The sequence below is a fragment of the Paramisgurnus dabryanus genome, chromosome 14, assembly GCF_030506205.2.
Source record: "Paramisgurnus dabryanus chromosome 14, PD_genome_1.1, whole genome shotgun sequence".
In the NCBI taxonomy this organism is placed as follows: domain Eukaryota; kingdom Metazoa; phylum Chordata; class Actinopteri; order Cypriniformes; family Cobitidae; genus Paramisgurnus; species Paramisgurnus dabryanus.
The window spans coordinates 34142574-34161719 of record NC_133350.1 but is presented as its reverse complement, the minus strand read 5'-3'; the positions used below and the strand labels follow the sequence as shown (position 1 = coordinate 34161719).

General features: G+C 38.2%; 2 protein-coding genes across 2 annotated transcripts in view; both read left to right on the top strand.

Moving 5' to 3' along the window:
• The window catches only part of iars1 (isoleucyl-tRNA synthetase 1), a 92681-nt gene extending 76891 nt beyond the window's left edge, over positions 1–15790 (top strand). Inside the window, exons 29-34 of the mRNA XM_065265944.2 lie at positions 3902–4078; positions 4232–4352; positions 4688–4813; positions 8456–8599; positions 8888–9040; positions 15429–15790. Coding sequence (XP_065122016.1) covers positions 3902–4078; positions 4232–4352; positions 4688–4813; positions 8456–8599; positions 8888–9040; positions 15429–15511 — 804 coding nt within the window. The 3' untranslated portion in view covers positions 15512–15790. The remainder of the gene's footprint in view (positions 1–3901; positions 4079–4231; positions 4353–4687; positions 4814–8455; positions 8600–8887; positions 9041–15428) is intronic.
• A 2982-nt stretch (positions 15791–18772) lies between these two features.
• atp2b2 (ATPase plasma membrane Ca2+ transporting 2) overlaps positions 18773–19146 on the top strand; it is a 236509-nt gene continuing 236135 nt past the window's right edge. Inside the window, exon 1 of the mRNA XM_065265906.1 lies at positions 18773–18889. The gene's annotated coding sequence lies outside the window, so the exon portion shown is untranslated. The remainder of the gene's footprint in view (positions 18890–19146) is intronic.

The following is a 19146-nucleotide window of genomic DNA, read 5'->3' as shown; positions in this document are numbered from 1 at the left end:
GCTGAACTAAATTGTGGATCCATCAACGTCGCGCCACTGCTGTTGCTCGCGGCAGAAGTTGAACATTTCTCAACTTTTCAAGCTCCAATGCGTGCGTCAGCCAATCAGATTGCCTTATGCAAATAACCTAGTGCGAGCCAGCCAATTTACTTTTATGCAAGACCGGAGCATGTGTTGCAGCCACTGTGATTGGCTGTTTGCCCCCCTCAGACAAGCCTTCCGTCAAGCATTAACACTTTCGCCCTGCGTGAATGTACAGTAAGACAACAAATGCTTAGCAGGGGTGACCCAGCGAGTATTTTACAGCTGAGACTAAAACACATTGAATATGCATTATAAACCAGACAGGGACAGACACACAAACACTTTATAGTCATTAAATCTGACTGAGTGAGGACAGACATTTCAGCAGTTTATAGCTACACTCTGTGGTTTCGCTTCAGTTTTATGTAGATTAATTACCATCTGGGTGTAAATGTGCTCACTATTCTCACGTAAACTAGATTTCACAGCAATCAGTTTGTAATAATTGTCAGTGATCAAATCCTGAGGCCTCTTTTATAACTTATGGTTGTTAACGCCATGTAGCAAATGGCTCGGAGTCAGATTGAGGCCATTTGGCATCTGGATCGTAAACAGCCCTAAAATTGTAGATAACTTTAGATAACCCTGTGTCCTGATAACACAATCACCCAGATATCTACCACCTATCAGGGGTGTAAAATGGGCAACAATTAAAACAAATGCAGCCTTCAAATGAGGTTCAAAGGAATCCCACCAGAGAAACCTGAGAACCGATCGAACGACACTTGCCAGAGACACAGCAGGGGGCACAGACTATATGTCTCTGATGAAACCACATTTAAAGATCACAATGAGCTGTTTAAATGTATATATATTTTATATCCCTTTACTGCATGATCGTGTATGTGTGATGTAACTGTGTGTTAACACTTTAGTTAGATTTTGTTCACTGTAGCATGGTTCATATCTTAGGTATGAAATTATTATTCAACGTGATCTTAAACCCATGTCTTGTCTAGTATCAAATTAATCCACTCTTTATTTCCTAATCATTTCTATGTATCATATTACCATAAGCCGCATCAATGTCATTTAATATCGATTTGAAGAGTTATGGAAACAAACTTTTATCATTTGGCATTTACGCAAATGTGATGTCTGAAAGAACAAAGGCTTGTTTCCCGCGCGATCGAACACTTCGCACATTGGTCATTCACCTAAAATGGGCTGGGCGCGTGAAAGGTCAAAACGGCCTATCGTCCAAGCCATCATTGCTCAGCGCTCAGTTCGCTCAGTCGCTCGGTTACTCAGGTAACCCGTCAGCGCAGTTTGGAAACTCGCTGAGACTCACCCAGAGTCCCTCGGATTCATCATCTTTTCTCTGAGCCCTGTCCTACTCTTCGGGACAGTAATTTCCTGGCTTGCACTTTGCACTTCGAGTTCGGACACTTTACGCGGAACAACCCGCCATACGGAACAACCAAACGGACTTACGAACACACCTGGATTCTATCTCTCTCCCTGCTCGCACCAGAAACTTCGTACTACATCACAAAGAGCCAAATGCAAGTATTAAACTTGTTCTACTCGCTGATGTTTAAGCTTTACCCCTTATGAAAATTAAGGCGATCCTTAGAGATTTTCCGATGGTTTGTGCAGATGTTAAGCAATAGTGCTATTGCCAATCTTTTACTCTCTCTCTAGCTTTTCAGTCTTTTCTTTCTCATCTATGTTTTATGTTATTGTATATGTGTATGTTTAGTTAGTCGTTGTGTGTACTTCATTTTGTAGTCAATAAACCGGTTTTGCATTTTCACAATTGAATTGTTTCTATGTTCAATGCTCACGAAATTAAAGTCCCTATTTCTGCCTTTTGATCCAGCTACACGCTGCGAGTAGCACTGTATATCAGTAAGAAGGTTAATTTTAAAGGCCATGAAAATAACATTTCTTAGACGTTAATATACGATTATGGATATATGTCTTCGGTGGACGAACATATTAATGAATTGTTATTATTAATTCTGCTACGCCAGGTAAAACCTGATAAACTTGTATAATTAATTACAGTTAGTTATACATAATATTCCCTTTTAAGCTAAAATCTAAGATTCCCTTGGGAATCCCCGTAGTATTACAGTCGGAGGTTTATAGTGTTTCAAATAACTTTATTCCCCTCCTCCCGCTGAATCGCTACAGCCAAGAATACTTAGTGTAGATATCCTGAAATTTCATGCAGTTGTCCTGTAGCTGCAGTCCTATCAGAGGTACATTTGAGACCTAATGTTGTGATGTTGTTGTTGCATGCAGTGTGGACACACAAATAAAAATAAAACCACTGTAAAGCTGCGTGCAACAGGGGTACGATTTGAATCAGTCATTTGAATTAAGGCTTTCCAGCTTGTTGCAACATGAGCAACATTGACCATCAGTGACAGGAAATGGGCGTGTTCAACTACACAACAAACTTTATGCAAATGACAAGCGACTTCCAATGAGAGTAAAGCAGTGGAGTTCATGTCTTGTGGTTTGGCAGCCGATCTGTAGTTCACATTGTATAGATTATATAGTACACATTTTACACAGTAATGTAAGCTCAGTGTAGTTTTTATGCAATCCAAAGATTGGACGATTGTCCGGTTGATTTTGAGATTTTCACCCTAAAACTGTGAAGTGTTTGTGGTGTCTTGCTTAGTTTGTTTGGTGAATCAAAGTAGCCGGCAATCTCTTGTCTCGGTCCGGTTCCACACCTCTGAAGTCTCCTCCTATCGTGTGTTTGTCTTTCTCTCTCTCTTGGGGGCGTGCTAACTTGTTTTTCCCATGCTCAAGAGAGATGCTATTCGGAAAATCTTTCCTCTGAGTGCCGGCAATTGTTCAGACTTACAGCACTGCCATAATAAAGCTTAATTACCAGCGTCTAGTTTAAGACAAACATCACTTTGATGTTCTGTGGAAATAGGAATGTAAGACGGATTTCCTTCCCTCAGACCCCCTTCGCTTTTTTGTCCCTCTTTTCTCTTAATAAACAATTTTTTTTTCCATTCCACTAGCAGTGTTGGGTATATTTGAGGGGGGAGGGCATGGACGCCTGCCAGGACCGAATTCCACTCTTATTGAAAGTCTGAAAAAATCTCAGGGAATTTTCCATAGGAGGGAATTAATTTTTCAACGTATCCTCGAATGAAAGCTGGTAACCAGGGGGCACAAGTATGCGAGCGGGGTCTATGGAAAAGCAAAAGCCATTGTGTTTTTATTAATTAATTAAAGGTACAGAATTCCCAAGCTAATATCTTCACAACATGCTTATCTGCTTTCTTGTTGCTTCTGCTTTGGGAAAATAAGCACATGGTGGCATTTCCCAGTACAGTTCTGTTTTATATTTTACTGTAAAAATGGAGATAGAATCAATGGGACACATTTTACAGTTTAAATGAAGTCAATATACATTCCTGCTTTTATTGTACACTGTCATTACAGTAGATATTATCAAGAAAGTTTGTGTATTGATACTGAAACCTAGGCTGTTTGGATGTAGAATTATGATAATGAATCTGGCCAGTGCTTCAGCAATTTAATGCCAGAAATTGACACTTCAGTTACAGTTTACAGTTACGAAGCCTTCCCAAAAGAGCATGCTGATGTTTCAGGAAGGAAACTAGGAGGTCTTGTCTGGTTCCAATTATACGTACTGCCCACTTTTCACTATTTACCAATGGAATCACGTAATTCCAGTCTTAAGATTTTTTCCCTTTGGAACATTCCTTTTGTGAAATACATGACAAAATGGGAAACAAAATGAATTGTGAATGCCGTCCCATATTCTGTTAAAGCCAACTAAAATGACAACAAACTTGTTTTAATTAAATCTTGTTCTCAGGGTCATCTGGTCCCATCGGATGAGATCACAGTGTATTACAGCAGTGAGCCGGCCGGTGGATACCTGGATAAAGTCATCCAAACACACACTGACTTCATCTTGGCCACTACGAAGGCCCCACTGAAACCCTATCCAGTGCCCAAGAGTGCAACTGTTATTGTTCAGGAGAAAACTGAGGTGATTCATTTTAGATGCACAAATATGTTTTTAAAGAGGACGTTTCACTTCACACTCTTGTTGCATGGTTTTTTATCTACTAAGATATTTATAAAGATATTTTAGTTTAAGTACAATAAGGTTTAATCTGTAATTGTTTGTCTTGTACGGTAGCTGAAAGGCTCAGATCTGGATTTAACTATCGTAAGAGGTGCTGCCGTCTCCAGGGCTCCTTTGACGACTGCTGCATGTGCTTACGTCAACCTGAAAATAACTCTCAAGGACAAACAGCAAGGTATGCTTGATCTCCCAAACATACGTGACATCTGACGCTTGATAAAGGAAGACACAATTACCAGCGTGCTTCAAAATTTAAATACAACCGCTTATTTACAACCGCCACATTCGCTTAATTTAGTTTAGTCCTATTGTAATGTGATGTCATTTTACCTTTCTGCAGGCAAATACTGTTGGAGATATTGACGTACTTTTCGTTTTCATCGATTGGGTTTTTGTTTGTAAAGTCGTCGGATGTGCGCAGGCTCTCAGAGCTTTAAACAAATGTGCACGATTGTTGAGCTTTAAAAGCGAGCCATGTTTATTTGTTTTTCATTAATGCTTTTTTCTCAGAGGGCGTTGTTCTGCTGGAGAATCCCAAGGGTGATAACCTACTGGACGTGGAGCGGCTGAAGATTGTTTGCTGTAGCGTTTTTGGACTCAATGGCGCTCCTGTGGCCATATTTAATGGCAAGACAGGTAAGACCTGGCTAATAAATCACCATTTCAGAAGGTTTTAGTATTTGGTATTTGCCGTCTATTGATTTATTGACAACATGCACTCAGGCTGGATTGAATTCAAAGTTATTGTAAACCTGATGATCCAAGTTATCCCAGCCAGATTTCGGAATGTTCCCAAGAGCGTCCTCATATAAAAAATGTACTGGAATTTGTATTCATGACTTTTTCGAAAATGTCAAGCAAAGAAAATATATAAATAAGGACGGAAGGACGGTATAGCTATGAATTTTTACTTTTCTCAAATGTTTGCTATAAATACCAGTAACCTTAAAATGGCCAAATGTCAGCCAGTTATATACCCTATGTGATATTTTGGTCAGTCACCAATAAGAGACTTTAGTTTTTCATCTGCAAAACCCATAAGACTAATGTGTTTTTCAATGGCCAAAACTGATTCCAATATCTAGAAAGCAGAGAGTCCGAGGGCCAGTATCATACTGGTATTTAAATAATACAATTTATTGTGATATGCACAGCATTTCTTGTTTATATCAGAGACGTTCTTAACACAATTTTAAATCTAAACTCACTAAAATGTATTATCTATAGACAGTAACAACATAAAAAAATGTTTTCATGGAACAAACGTAACTTCTGGTAAACGCCGCAAAGAATCAACAACAACAGAGTCCTTTTAGGTTAGTTTATTTCGGATAACTTAATGGGCCCTATCTTGCACCCAACGTAATTGACTTTGTCAGTGACGCATGTATCATTCGTATTTTGCACCGGTGCACAGTGGGTTTTTCCCTCCACAGACGCACGTCGGCAAACTAGGGAATGCAAAAAAGGAGGCATGTTCCGGCGCAAACCATCCCTGATGCTATTTTGCAGTTTCAAAAAACAATTGCGCCACTGACCAGAAAAAACTAGTCTAAAGTCAGTGGCGCGTTGTTCATTATGCTATTTTAAGGGCGCATGCTTGACCATAATGTATAGCGTGCACAACGCGCACACACTTTGCTTATCTAATCTACACAGATGCAACAGTTATTTTTTGCAAATCATAAATTGTTACAATAAAAAATATTTAACACATGAGATAAGGGAAATCATTGTGTTGAGCATCGTGGTGATAGTTTTTATTTGTTTTGTGTGGCTGCATAAAAAAATTATCATGCAAATAACGATTAAAATATTTTCATAAGTTTGTTGTGTGGGTGTATTACGTTTATTTTATGTAAATAATAATTAAAAAAAATTCAAAGAAACCTTAATGTATGTGAACTTGATTTGTAAGTGTACTTTGGGGTTGGACTGCTTGCGTTTTTTGGCTTTCAGCGGTGAGGGTGGACGCAGCAATGTCCTCTGCTGGCGTCAGGTCCTGTATAGAGGCAGATCCACCTCCCGTTACACGGCGTGCCACGATTTATGCTGGCAAGCTTGGGATTCCCCCGTCTCCTGACATCATTGTAGCGTTGCGGCGCAACGTCCTGGGGATGCCAGCTGATGAGACAATTGTGGCTATTTCCTCCCACGCCTGTTTAACCGACGCTGATTTGGGCGGGTTTCTCCCATCCCCATACAAAACAACTTCTCTTTCTTTGACTGCTCTTACAAGAACGTCGGTCTCCTCGGCTGTGAACCGCTCCTGGCGTGCGCCTGGTAAATCCGTCATAATAATAGCAACCCGCCATGGAACTTGCGCCATTGCGTTTAAAGGGAATGTTGGATGACGTTCTGATTGGATTATTTGACGTTACGCCCAAACCACACCTATGAATAATGAACTTACTTCAGACCAACCCCTTATTGATTTGCGCCTTGCGCAAGAGTTATTTCTTCCGCCGGTAAAAATACCAACAGCGCCCATGATCTGCCCACAGAGTCACTTGCGCTTTGCACTTGCGTTTCAGATCATTAAAATAGGGCCCAATCTGTTCGCAGCGTGTCACCATCGCGGCTTAATGGGGCGTAGATTACATACAAATTCGATGCAAAGACGCAAAACGATTCGAACTTGCGTGGGGCGAATGATGCGAAGTGGGTGGCCCAATTGCCGCGAAAACACGTGCTATTCGCCTCAAGCACGTCTTCGCTCCAGTTTAAACTATTCAACTTAAACAAAACATTCACAAGACACAAAGTTAAATCACATGAGTAATCTAAAGCATACACGATGGGCGTTTCATACACGATACCCGGCAGAACTGCCGCGCGGCTGCCGTTCTCTGCATCTGCCGCTATGAACCATGACAATGGCTATTCCCTCTATTGAATTATTGTGACATTCAAACCAAACATCTGAAAGTTACCTGTTATTCTGAGCTTCAAATCGGTGGTGGAAGAAAGTAGTTCCCCAACAAAGAGGCTTTTAAAATCTTCGTTGTTTTCTAGTTTTCTTTTTCAAACTTGTGCTGTCGAACTGTTGTATAAAAGCAATATCGCTCTTGGAGTGGTGTGATATAGCTCTATATCATCACAGCCGTGATTAGGCCAGAGGCACGAGGCCGTGATATTGCTTAAATAAATCACCATGCGGGCCGGATTGGACACCTTTGTCATTAATGAGGAATAACAGCTTGGTTTCAGTTAGGTCAGTGAATACTTGTGTGCCAGAGATTATTTATTTGGCCATCTGTCTTTGCTTGGAGTTTGGTGAAACAGTTGAGTATGTTTTCAATTAGATCACTGGTCCATGAACTGACTGAAATACTGTCACTATTTAGTCATGTGTTTAGTTTTCTATGTCTGTGCGTGTGCGTGTACGTGTGTGGTATTTATTGTGTGTTCTTTTAAATTTAGACCAGTGACATCTGCATTTTTCCCACACTTGCTCTGTCTTGTTGATATTTTTGGAGCGGTTTCAAAGGAAAACTAAAGGAACAGTTCACTCAGAAATGACAATTCTGTCATATTGACTAACCTGGTATGCTGTTATTTTATGTCTTTGTAACACAAAATGAAAAACGTCAAGATCAAAAATTTGGTTGTTATTCACTCCTGAATGGAGTAGGGCATGACGATCATTATGTGACTCCTGATTCAAATACAGCACAGATTGGACATCAGTCTGACATCAAATACTTTTTTTTCTTAATTGAAGAGTTAACTCGTCAATGGCGGGGAAGCGTTTTTGTTTTCTTAAAGAGTTAACTAGTCAATGGTCGAAAAAGAGTTAAAGAATATCATTGATGCTATTTTTAATTCTCACATGTGTAGTAAGTAAAGTATTTTATTTTGGACTATTTTAGATTAAACGCAAGGTTTGACAGAGAGCTTTGCATGAAAGCATCTGCCAAAATTCATAAATGTAAAGAAAAAGCTTTTGTATAACTTTACGAGACAGGGAATATATTGTGCACATGTCATATAAACTACTTTTATGGATGTATTTTAAAGTATAGTAGCTGTTTTTAGATCTTTCTAGACATGGTCACTATGATGTGTCATTGTATAGAAAAGCATGCATCTTTTCATTTTGTGTTACACAGAATAGATATAGATATAGCATGACTGTTTAAAAAACATCATGAGGGTGCATTAACTATTCATTTAAACCTATAAAACATTACCCGTCTCTTGAAATGAGCCTCTAAAAGTGAATGAAATATGTCTGACTTACTTATATTTACCAATGTATTTGTTTATCTGTTTCAGAGCTGACAGCTAATGCTGATCTGATTTCTCTGAATGGGAAAACTCTGACCGTAACCTCCGGTATAAGTCCTGCTGTTGTGACTGACTCAAACTCTCTCCTGTGTCCATATGTTAATCTCCAGCTTATGAACGCCAGTCCAGCAGGTTGGTTTTTGAATACCAGAGATAACCATGGCTTTGAGTTTGATCATTTTAACAGATTTGAACAAAACATATTTCCACAAGTTTTAAATGATAGACAATTACTAACATCTTGATTGTTACTGTATGATTTTTTCAGTTCAGCATAAAGTTTGTTTCTGTTTCATCAACATTGCATTTATTGTTAACAGCTAATTAAAATGCTTGGCATGATTGTAAAGACCGCAGTATTGGAGACAGAATGAAATGCTTTATTGTGTTATTTTATATAGTGTTTTGTGATTCCTCTAGAATGTCAGTCTGGAGATGTGGGGACGCTGCTGTTAATGAATCCAGTGGGTAAAAACGGCCTTCAGTATCCTGAGCTCCTGCATGAAACCGCACGAGTGTTTGGCCTGAGAGGCAGGAAGCTGAAGCTCTACATGAACGAAGATCTTACAGAAGGTAAACTGAAAATATCTTCATGTAATTTAACTACTTAAATTATTGATTAAAAACAAAATCTGTTTTTATAGTCGTATACATGATTTGGTGTATTTGTATATTCATTCTGGCAAAGTGTACTGCCTCCAAAACATATACATTTTTGAAACCACAGCAAATGGGAAAATTATAACATTTATAGTATATATAGAAAATAATATATAGTATTATTGCAATTGTTTTTATCCTTATAAATGGATCCTTATAAAACTTTTTCTGGGTGTGTCCACTTGAAATAAAACATTTATGACATAAAACATTGTAAAAATTGAATTATACAAAACTTCCCAGAATTTTCAAGGCTGGAAACTTTCCATGGGAATTTATGGGAATAAACTGGGAATTTGCTAAATTGCAGGTTAGTCTATAACATGGAATTTAGGAAAAAGGGAACAAGGAATAAAAGACTTTAATAGATTAGATTTAAACATTGTACCCGGACAGATCAAGTTTTCCTCATCACTCGAGTCATCATGGTCATGTTAATGTGTTGATGCATTTATCTGTGACAGCAAAGTTTAGTTTGTTTTGTTGCTTAGTTTAGGTAAATGCTTTCTAAGCGTTGAGCTAGTACATTGTGTTTATGTAGGTACATCAAGCTCCTTTGAATACTCTAGATAAGAACAACTTATTCAACTGCAGAGACTATTAATATGAGAAAGAAGCTCAGGAGAAATGACGAAACACTGTACCCATCAACATAAGGCATGTTTTTATAGGCCGTGGAAAGGCTTATTTTCCCGCAGTGCACTTGTACTTACAGTCTTCGGCTAGAGAAAACCGTCACTCTTAATCTCTAGATAGAGTCTAAAGCACAGACCTTCAGCTGGGATCGTTGTGACTGCAATAAATAATCCCTAACCAATTAACTGTGGCCTGGGTTACAACTGCACTTCCATTACACCCCTTTCCGCTCCCAATGTGACGTGAGGACTACCACACACTGATAGATAGATTTCAAAAAGTCAAGAGGACAAACGTTTGGGTCACCGCGCTCTGTCGTGACCTTAAGATTTTACAAACAGATCAGAAATGTCTTTTGAAATATGGAAGTCATGAAAAAATTGACATTTGTAATGGCATCATACATTCTTACAAGCGCTGGTGAAGGTGCTAGTCAAACTCATAATTTAAAGTAGGTAAACCACAGTACTTTTTATTTCAGTTACTTGCTCTTGTACAGAAACAATATAGGTCAATCAATAAGGTAACAGCAAACCATATATTGAAAAGCAAAGTATAAACAGCATTATTGAATGAGTACTGTATCTAAAGTTAACCGTAATAGTAAAAATGTTAAATAAATGTTTACATGGAAAAAGACACACTGTGACACTTTTAAGTGATTACTGAAATATACTGGATGTTTCTTTATTTTGAAACTCCTTTACTTTGAAATGAACCAATTATGTAAAACAAACCAAATGATTTGATAAATGACATCACATTTCCCATCCCAAATTTTAGGATGCATGTTTGACTACCGTCTTCTCTTACAGTGTTATACACGATATTTGTTGTGCGTTTAAATATTATTAATAAACTTGCGTTTATTAATAATTTCTTTGAATATTTTCTTGGAAAAGTGGGGGCTTTAAAACTGGAAGGATGAGATCCACTGTCCTAGAGTCATGGGAAACCTGTGATTTGAACCTTCTGTTAAAGGGACAGTTAGGCCAAAAATGATATTAAACGCTTGATTTACTCACCCCCAAGCTGTCCGAGTTGCATATGTCCATAGTTTTTCAGACAAACACATTTTCGGAAATTTTAGAAAATGTTTTAGATCTTTCAGTTGATTAAATGTAATGTTACGGGGTCCACCCATAGTCCACGACTTTCAAGTCTAAAAAAAGTGCGTCCATTCTTCACAAATTAAATCCAAATGGCTCCAGGATGATAAACAAAGGTCTTCTGAGGGTAATCCGCGAGGTGGTGTTGTTGAAATATCCATATTTAAAACTTTATTAATGAAAATAAATACCTTCCGGTAGCGCCGCCATCTTAGACTCCTCTGTATTCAGGAGAGAGTATTAGCGTAGTGTACGCAATTTTCTTAGTGACGTATGACAAATTCGGAGGGCGGGGGCACAGAGCAGCGGCAGAGTAGCCTCCGTAGGCTGCGTAAGCTCTCATCCTGAATGCGGACGCGTCTAAGATGGCGGCGCTACCGGAAGGTAGTTATTTTCGTTAATAAAGTTTTAAATATGGATATTTCTACAACAACACGGCGCGGATTACCCTCAGAAGACGTTTGTTTATCATCCTGGAGCCGTTTGGATTCAATTTGTGAAGAATGGACGCACTTTTTTTGGACTTGAAGGTCGTGGACTATGGGTGCACCCCGTAACATTACATTTAATCAACTGAAAGATCTAAAACATTTTCTAAAATATCCGAAAATGTGTTTGTCTGAAAAACTATGGACATATGCAACTCGGACAGCTTGGGGGTGAGTAAATCATGGGTTTAATATCATTTTTGGCCGAACTATCCCTTTAAGGTTTTTACTTGAAGAGGGCACACAGTCCAAGAACTTACATCAGATGAAAATGAAAGATGACCGTGAAGATTTGCCAAGCCTGATTTTCATTAGAACGTCATTTAACTGCAATCCAGCATTATACAGTGACACATACTCCATAACTGTACAGTATAACACAACTAAATGAAGAAATGCAGGCAGGTTGCCATTGGCATTATTGATGTGTATGTTGACGCATTGCTGGATTTAGGCCCTGATTGCACTTGAATGCGTAATAGCGCTTGCAAGTATTGGAAAAGATTTAGTCCATAAGCCCTCATTTATTAAACCTGACTAATTGGGCTCTTGAGGTTGGGTTAAAAAATACAATATGGACCAAATAGATTTCTACATTTTTCTAAAACCATGTGACCATGCAAGTGTCCTTCACAATGCAAGGGCATTGCAAGTGGCTTCTTAGCATTTGATGTTGTACATGTAATCGAATTTAATATAAGAGGCTGTTTACACTTGGCATTAACATGCGTTTTCGTCGATCGGATCACAAGTGGACGACGTTAATGCCAGGTGTAAACGGTGTTCAAAACGTTTTGAGCTCGTCCACTTTCGACCACTTTCAACCACATTCAGAGGTAGTCGAAACCACTTTCGATCGGATCGCTTTGGAGTTGCGGAACGCATATGTGGTTGAATGCGTTCGAACAGCCACACGCGACCGCCTTCTCTCCGCCCATTTATCTAATCTGAGGTATTAAACACAAGTTTTACGTCTTTTTTTGACTTCTGGCGTAACCATACGGTGAACAGCGCTATTTTTAGCCTTTCATTGATACAACTAAAGCGGCTGATCTCCGTAGTTTCGTTTTGAAAGCGTGTGAAAGTTGCGCGATCCTATTTCATCAATTGCGCTGAAAATTCAGAGAAAGCTCCAACATATAAACGTACAAAACACTATGCAGCATGTATACTTGCTAAACAAGCAGTGGACTCCGACATAATATTAGTTTGCGTCCATATAAACTCATAATTACTCCCGCTCGGGTTTGAATGACAGCAGAGAGACTCGCCCACCATCTCACAGACCACCCCCTCACAGTATTCAGGACAGATGCGGTCGAAAGTGGACAAAAGAGACGGATTTAAATACCAGGTGTAAACGTAATGTGTCTCTCTCGTCCACTTGTGATCCGATCGATGAAAACGCATGTTAATGCCAAGTGTAAACAGCCTCTAAGAGTACATTTTTCCAATTAACAAACTAAAATTAAGCTTGACAGCCTGCTGTCGAACCTTAAAGGAATATGTTCACTTTAAAACTAAAACTTTGTTAATTTACTCACCCCCACATCATCCAAGATGTGCGAGTCTTTCTTTTCTCAGTCAAAAATAAATTAGGGGTTTTGAGGAAAATATAACAGGATTTTTCATCATATAGTGCACTTAAATGAAATGCGGTGGAACAAGGTGGAGTGGAACAAAGCAGTTTTTTTAACAAAGACCCACTATTTAAGAAAGACACACTCTGAGGAAGGCTTGATGGCCGAAATGCATCAGTGTGCAGTGTTTTAGTCATTTTTAATGTTTTCTAAGTAAGCCATGTTTTGAATAAAGGCTTTTTATATTTTTGAACTGGAAGTAGTGCCTTGGATTCTGATTTATTAGATATTAGTTCTAACCCAACCAAGAGCACCTTCTGGGGCACACAAAGTGGTCCTTTCAGCAAGAAGCGCTCCTAGATTCTCTCCTGGAACCACTATTTAAGGTCGACATTTTTTTCAAGCTGTGTGGCTGATGATCCGATCTGCTTGCCAATTATAAATGCAGTCGTGCAGTCGATCTCTTATGTGGGGCACAAATTCAAAATGTGTGTGTCATGTGTGTGCTCATCATGTCAAAATATGTGTTTGTTGCGTCATGTTATCCATGTGCATCATGTGAATATACGCGCCTGCTGCACATGCATCGAAAGGGTTTATGATAAAAGAGGCGCTCACATTCACAAAATACTTGCACGACACTACCTTAACACTAAACTCGGATTACACATAAGATTAAGTGAGAATCTGGCAAACGTGAGCGTCTCTTTTATCATAAACCCTTAGATGCATGTGCAGCAGGCACTTACTGTATGTTGACATGAAGTGTGATGCACATAAGTTTACATGACGCATTTTGAAATGATGAGCCACACGCATGATGGGATGATGGGCTAAATACATTTTGTGACAAGCTTCACATTGCGCGCCTACTGGTGGAGACTTAGGGGTGGGCCATTTAAGCAATATCGCTCGAGTAGGAGTGTGATATAGCTCTATATCATCACGGCTGTGATTAGGCCAGAGGCACGTGAGCGTCTCTTTTATCATAAACCCTTAGATGCATGTGCAGCAGGCACTTACTGTATGTTGACATGAAGTGTGATGCACATAAGTTTGCATGACGCATTTTGAAATGATGAGCCACACGCATGATGGGATGATGGGCTAAATACATTTTGTGACAAGCTTCACATTGCGCGCCTACTGGTGGAGACTTAGGGGTGGGCCATTTAAGCAATATCGCTCGAGTAGGAGTGTGATATAGCTCTATATCATCACGGCTGTGATTAGGCCAGAGGCACAAGGCCGTAGGCCGAGTGCCGGAGGCAATCACAGCCGTGATGATATAGAGCTATATCACACGACTCCGAGAGCGATATTGCTTTTATACAACAGTTCGACGGCACACGTTTGAAAAACGAAAACTAGAAAACAACAACGGAGTTATTTTAAAAGCCTCTTTGTTTGGGAACTACTTCTTCCGCCACGGATTTGAGGGCGGCCAGAATGACAGGTAAAACTTTCGGCTGCTTTGAAGCTCATAATAACTCAATGGACGGAAAAGCCGTTACTTTATATTACCGTTTCTTGGTCACAAAGTGTAGTTTTAAGATTAGTTCAGTCGAGAATGTATATGTATTATATTTAAATCTGCAGTCGATTAGTAAAGATAGCGCCTGTTTGAACGTTTGCTTACTGAGATTCGGTACGAATGAGAACCAAAGCATGAGCGGACGTCAGTGTTCACTCGCCCCGCTGACCACCGCCCTCTCTGGGCTACATCTCTGACAGGGATTCCCTGGCTCTCATGTTGGCCTTGTGTGTTTATGATCATCAAAATGAGATCAAATCAGCAGTATTTGGTGTCATGATCAAACTATTACTTGTTTTTTTATTCATATTTAGTGTCTTTTGTGTTGTTATTGTTTTGGCGGGAGGTAAAAGTTAATAAAACTATACTTGTATAACGTTACTATTGCTTTCTCATTTATTCTTAACGTGATACGAGCACTCGATTATTATTATTAAACTTTGTTCTTGTCAGTACTATACAAAACGGTTTTTTATAAGTGTCAGAGAGATTTTTTTGCATGCTGCTTATAAATATACCAGTGGCGATATCTCATAACATGTTTTAATAGTCACGTCACGATAAAGTAAATGATCAATGTCCACATTTAAAAGCTGCGGTGCTTACCTGAAGTTCCACGGTGTTTTCGCGTTCTGAGAAGAGAACGCTCCAGAAAAAAACGAGTGTCTATATTCCTCTTTCCAAGTGTTAATCGTCCACACGATGTGACAAGACATTTCTCCCATTAACTTGAACGTAACGTAAACACCCCAACATCACTCCATCCTCACAACGGTTCAACATATCCTAACATCATCATACAGTAGCTATCTGATGGACAATCTTGCATCATAATACAGCAATGAACAAATCCTTCAATAATCAGCCATAGTTCATCTACTGTCAGCAGTTGTGTTTATTTGCTTTTTTTGCATATTTAACTATTTTAACTAATTTCATTTTGTTTGTTTTCAGAATTGACAGAGACTTTTCCTCTGAAGACACTGAACACCAAAACTCTGTATGTGAATGCTCTGCCCACAACTGCAGAAGCCTAGTGATGTCACATTCTTTCAACACCAATTACAGTAAAACACATCTAATAATAAATCAGCTCATTTTCATCACATCTTCATTATGATGGTTTCTTATTTCTTCTGGGCTTTATATTGGTGATACCCTGTATTAATTACTTAGATCACTATATCATTAAAGTCTGTTAGGATACCAAACCATATGATGTAAATCAGATCCACTAGACTTGACCTGTACTTTCTGAACATTCGTGGTGTTCTATTGAAAAACTCTGAATAAAGCTTTCGAATGAACAACTTTTATTGAAAGAGCCTTGATTTATTCATTTTTCATTACTTGTCAGAAGGTATTATGTTCAGAATGACAGAGTCATTATTGTGAAATTATTCAACATGCACGCTTGTCTTACAGGTATGCTTTGGTTAGAAATAATGCCGCAGCAGATTTGATTGAATTTAGATGCACACCCGCAGTGTAATTGAATGCTTCACCTGTGCTCATAGGAAAGGTGCTGGAGTAAATCACTGCATGCTGTCGTCCTTCAGCCATAACCAAACTCATTGCCTGCAATAGATATGACAAACACTTTCACCATTTTTTTTTGTTTGGTCACTTTTTTAGTTTGAAAAAAGCCATCGAACACAAGAAAATTCTTAAATATATAGTATATAGAATAGAATACATAGTATATAATGATATTTTATTTTAAGCAGAGAAGTTGTTTGATATTTGGAAATTAATTCAAATTGGTAACAGCATAAAGCATAACCTTAAAGGGGACGTTACATTAGACTTTAAGATGTAAAATAAATCTTTAGTGTCCCCAGAGTACATATGTGAAGTTTTAGCTAAAAATATCATATATATTTTTTTAAAGCATGTTAAAATTGCAACTTAGTAGGTGTGAGCAAAAATTTGCAGTTTTGGTTTCTTTTAAATGCAAATGAGTTGATCTCTGCACTAAATGGCAGTGTCGTTGTTGGATGGTGCAGATTAAGGAGTGGCATTATCCCCTTCTGACATCATAAGGGGAGCTAAATTTCAATGACCAATTTTTTCACATGCTTGCAGACAATAGTTTACCAAAACTAAGTTACTGGGTTGATCTTTTTCCACATTTTCTAGGTTGATAGAAGCAATGGGGACCCAATTATAGCACTTAAACATGAAAAAAGTCAGATTTTCATGATATGTCCTTTTGCCAATGCAACATACATACATGAGAAAGAAAAATGCCATCAGTTTTGTTTTAATGACCCTGTGGACTGTCATTTGGTCAGTTGAAAGGGGACATCCTTGAATTGTGATGACTTGGTCTTTTGCTGCCACGGTGTCTGAGTGAATATTAAACAAGCCTTTAGCCATCTGTCAGCTCACCAGCCAGTCCTTCTGAAGTCACAGGAGTAACATCGAGCACAGCCAGTCAGCCATCTGCTCCTCACATCCACATTATAAACTCAGTCTGCCCATCTTTACTGCTCAGCCATCGCTAATCATTAAACTACTCCCGCATGTACAGTATGAGACCTTTTTAATCTTCATTTAGTCTATCTGTTGGGTATTGTACAGTTTCCTTAAAAATGTCATTTAAGTGTATGTAGAGGGGATATAAAATAAGCTTTCGGATTAAACCACAGAAAACAAGTTAAATTTGTCAGTAAGAGCAAATAAATGTGTAATGATACTAAAGAAGAACACAACGTGCTGTTTACATAGAGAACATCTACTGTATAGTAATAGAACCAAAAATATATCACTTAAAAAACATAACTGTTTAGATCAGTGGATCTCAGCTGGTTTTGCTTCAGGACCCAGATTTCACATGAGACATGAAGTGGCAAACAAAATACTGTGGAGTTTAATCGAAAGCTTTAAAAAATCTGGAAAGTGTTTTCTGCTAGCTGTAAAGGTTAAATAAACCCATTTACTGTATATATTATTGTGTAGATTAACACCTCGCTTAGCTCTCAAAAACATCTGAGGATTTAATTCTAGAAAAAATCCAGCACACACAGTTCAGTGACTGCATTCCATAAGGGATCAGGACTTTATTCAGGCAAAGACATGGTCTCATTAAGTCCCTCATATTCTGTACATTTCAAGTGAAAATGATTTCCACAGTGTTAAATTAAGATGATGTGGTCAAGCTCTGGCATTATATTATATAAACTATATTAATGATCTTATTTACACAACCCAAGAGCAAAACTATAAATACCTGTAGGACGCATAACAGAAAAAGCAACTATTACTGATTCTGATAAATCTTTACTGATTGATTTTTTTTTATGTATTTCTGTAATTTTATGACATAATGCCTTAGAAATTCATTCTTCATATTATTTTACTGTATAATAATCTAGTTTCTTAATGACGACCCTGATGTGGTTGTAAGATTCTATCAGGTTTATTACAAAAATATACAATATACCAAGTGGGTTGCAATTTTTGCATTTTAGAATGTAGAGAAAAGTAAAATTTGCATATCTGTCCATAAAGTAAACCATATCTGTTAGTGATGACCTTACATTTCCATGATGGCGCTGATAAACTTTAAGCAAAGTGTATTTGAAAAACAGTAGAAACCATCACAGAAATTCTAATGGATTTTATGGTTATAATGGTAATTGTGTTTAATGGAAATTATAATGGTCTCTGATTGACTGGTAATATGTGGTGGGATGTTATCTGGTCGATGGGAACCAATAGAAGAGCAACGATTTCTGTTGTTGTTTTAGCAGGGTTGGGAGTTTGTGTGTAATATAAATACATTCACAAATTGTGAAAAAGTGGTTTGGCATTAATATCCTACCTTTTAAAGCTTTTTTGCTTGTTCATGAGCTTTTTAATGAATAGCTCCACTTTAAACTTGTCAAAAAGCTTTGCATGTGTGACTGCGCCTTTAAAATTTAAGTCGTTTTGTTGCTAAGGATACCTGAATAACGCTCACGAAAGTAGGATTCTTTGGTGAGTATAAAATAAAAATACGTTTCCTACTACATAACAATTATAGATTTTAAGTTATGTAATTTCTTTCTGTTTTTTAAAACTTGTTGAACATCCATGTGAATAGAAATCTTTTATACAGTGTGTAACAATTTTAAATGTAGAAAAACTCGTTTATTGTGTACGTTAGTTTTTGTTTAGCAAGTATAACGCGGCTGTGAAGACGGTAAATGGCACTTGGTTAGTAATATATATGCCGTAGATGAAGGTCAGGTATTTGTTTTCTGTGAATGAATGAAAACTTTGCCATGTGTAGAGAGAGCTGCAGTGTTCCCCTCAGGGTAACATGTAAGAGACGTAATGGAAAAATCTCTTCAATCTCCTCTCAGCCCCCCGGATCTCCTGCAAAACTCAATGCGCTGAAGCTCTAAACACACGCGTGAGGACAACACAAGGTAAGTTGATATGGCTTTATCATATAGCTTTATTTTGACTCTTATCATCATATAAGATGATACTTGTGTGGACAGCGTTACGTGAAGGTGAGAAACAATGATGCTCGCGTCTGCAGAAAGCGCAAGGTGATCGAGCATCGCAGGTCATTCAGGACAATAACAGAAAACAAATCCTTATTAACACATTAAAAAAGAAAACCACTGTCAGCGGATAGAAATGTGTTAATATGGCTATAGCAACGTTTGTAGTTTGCTTA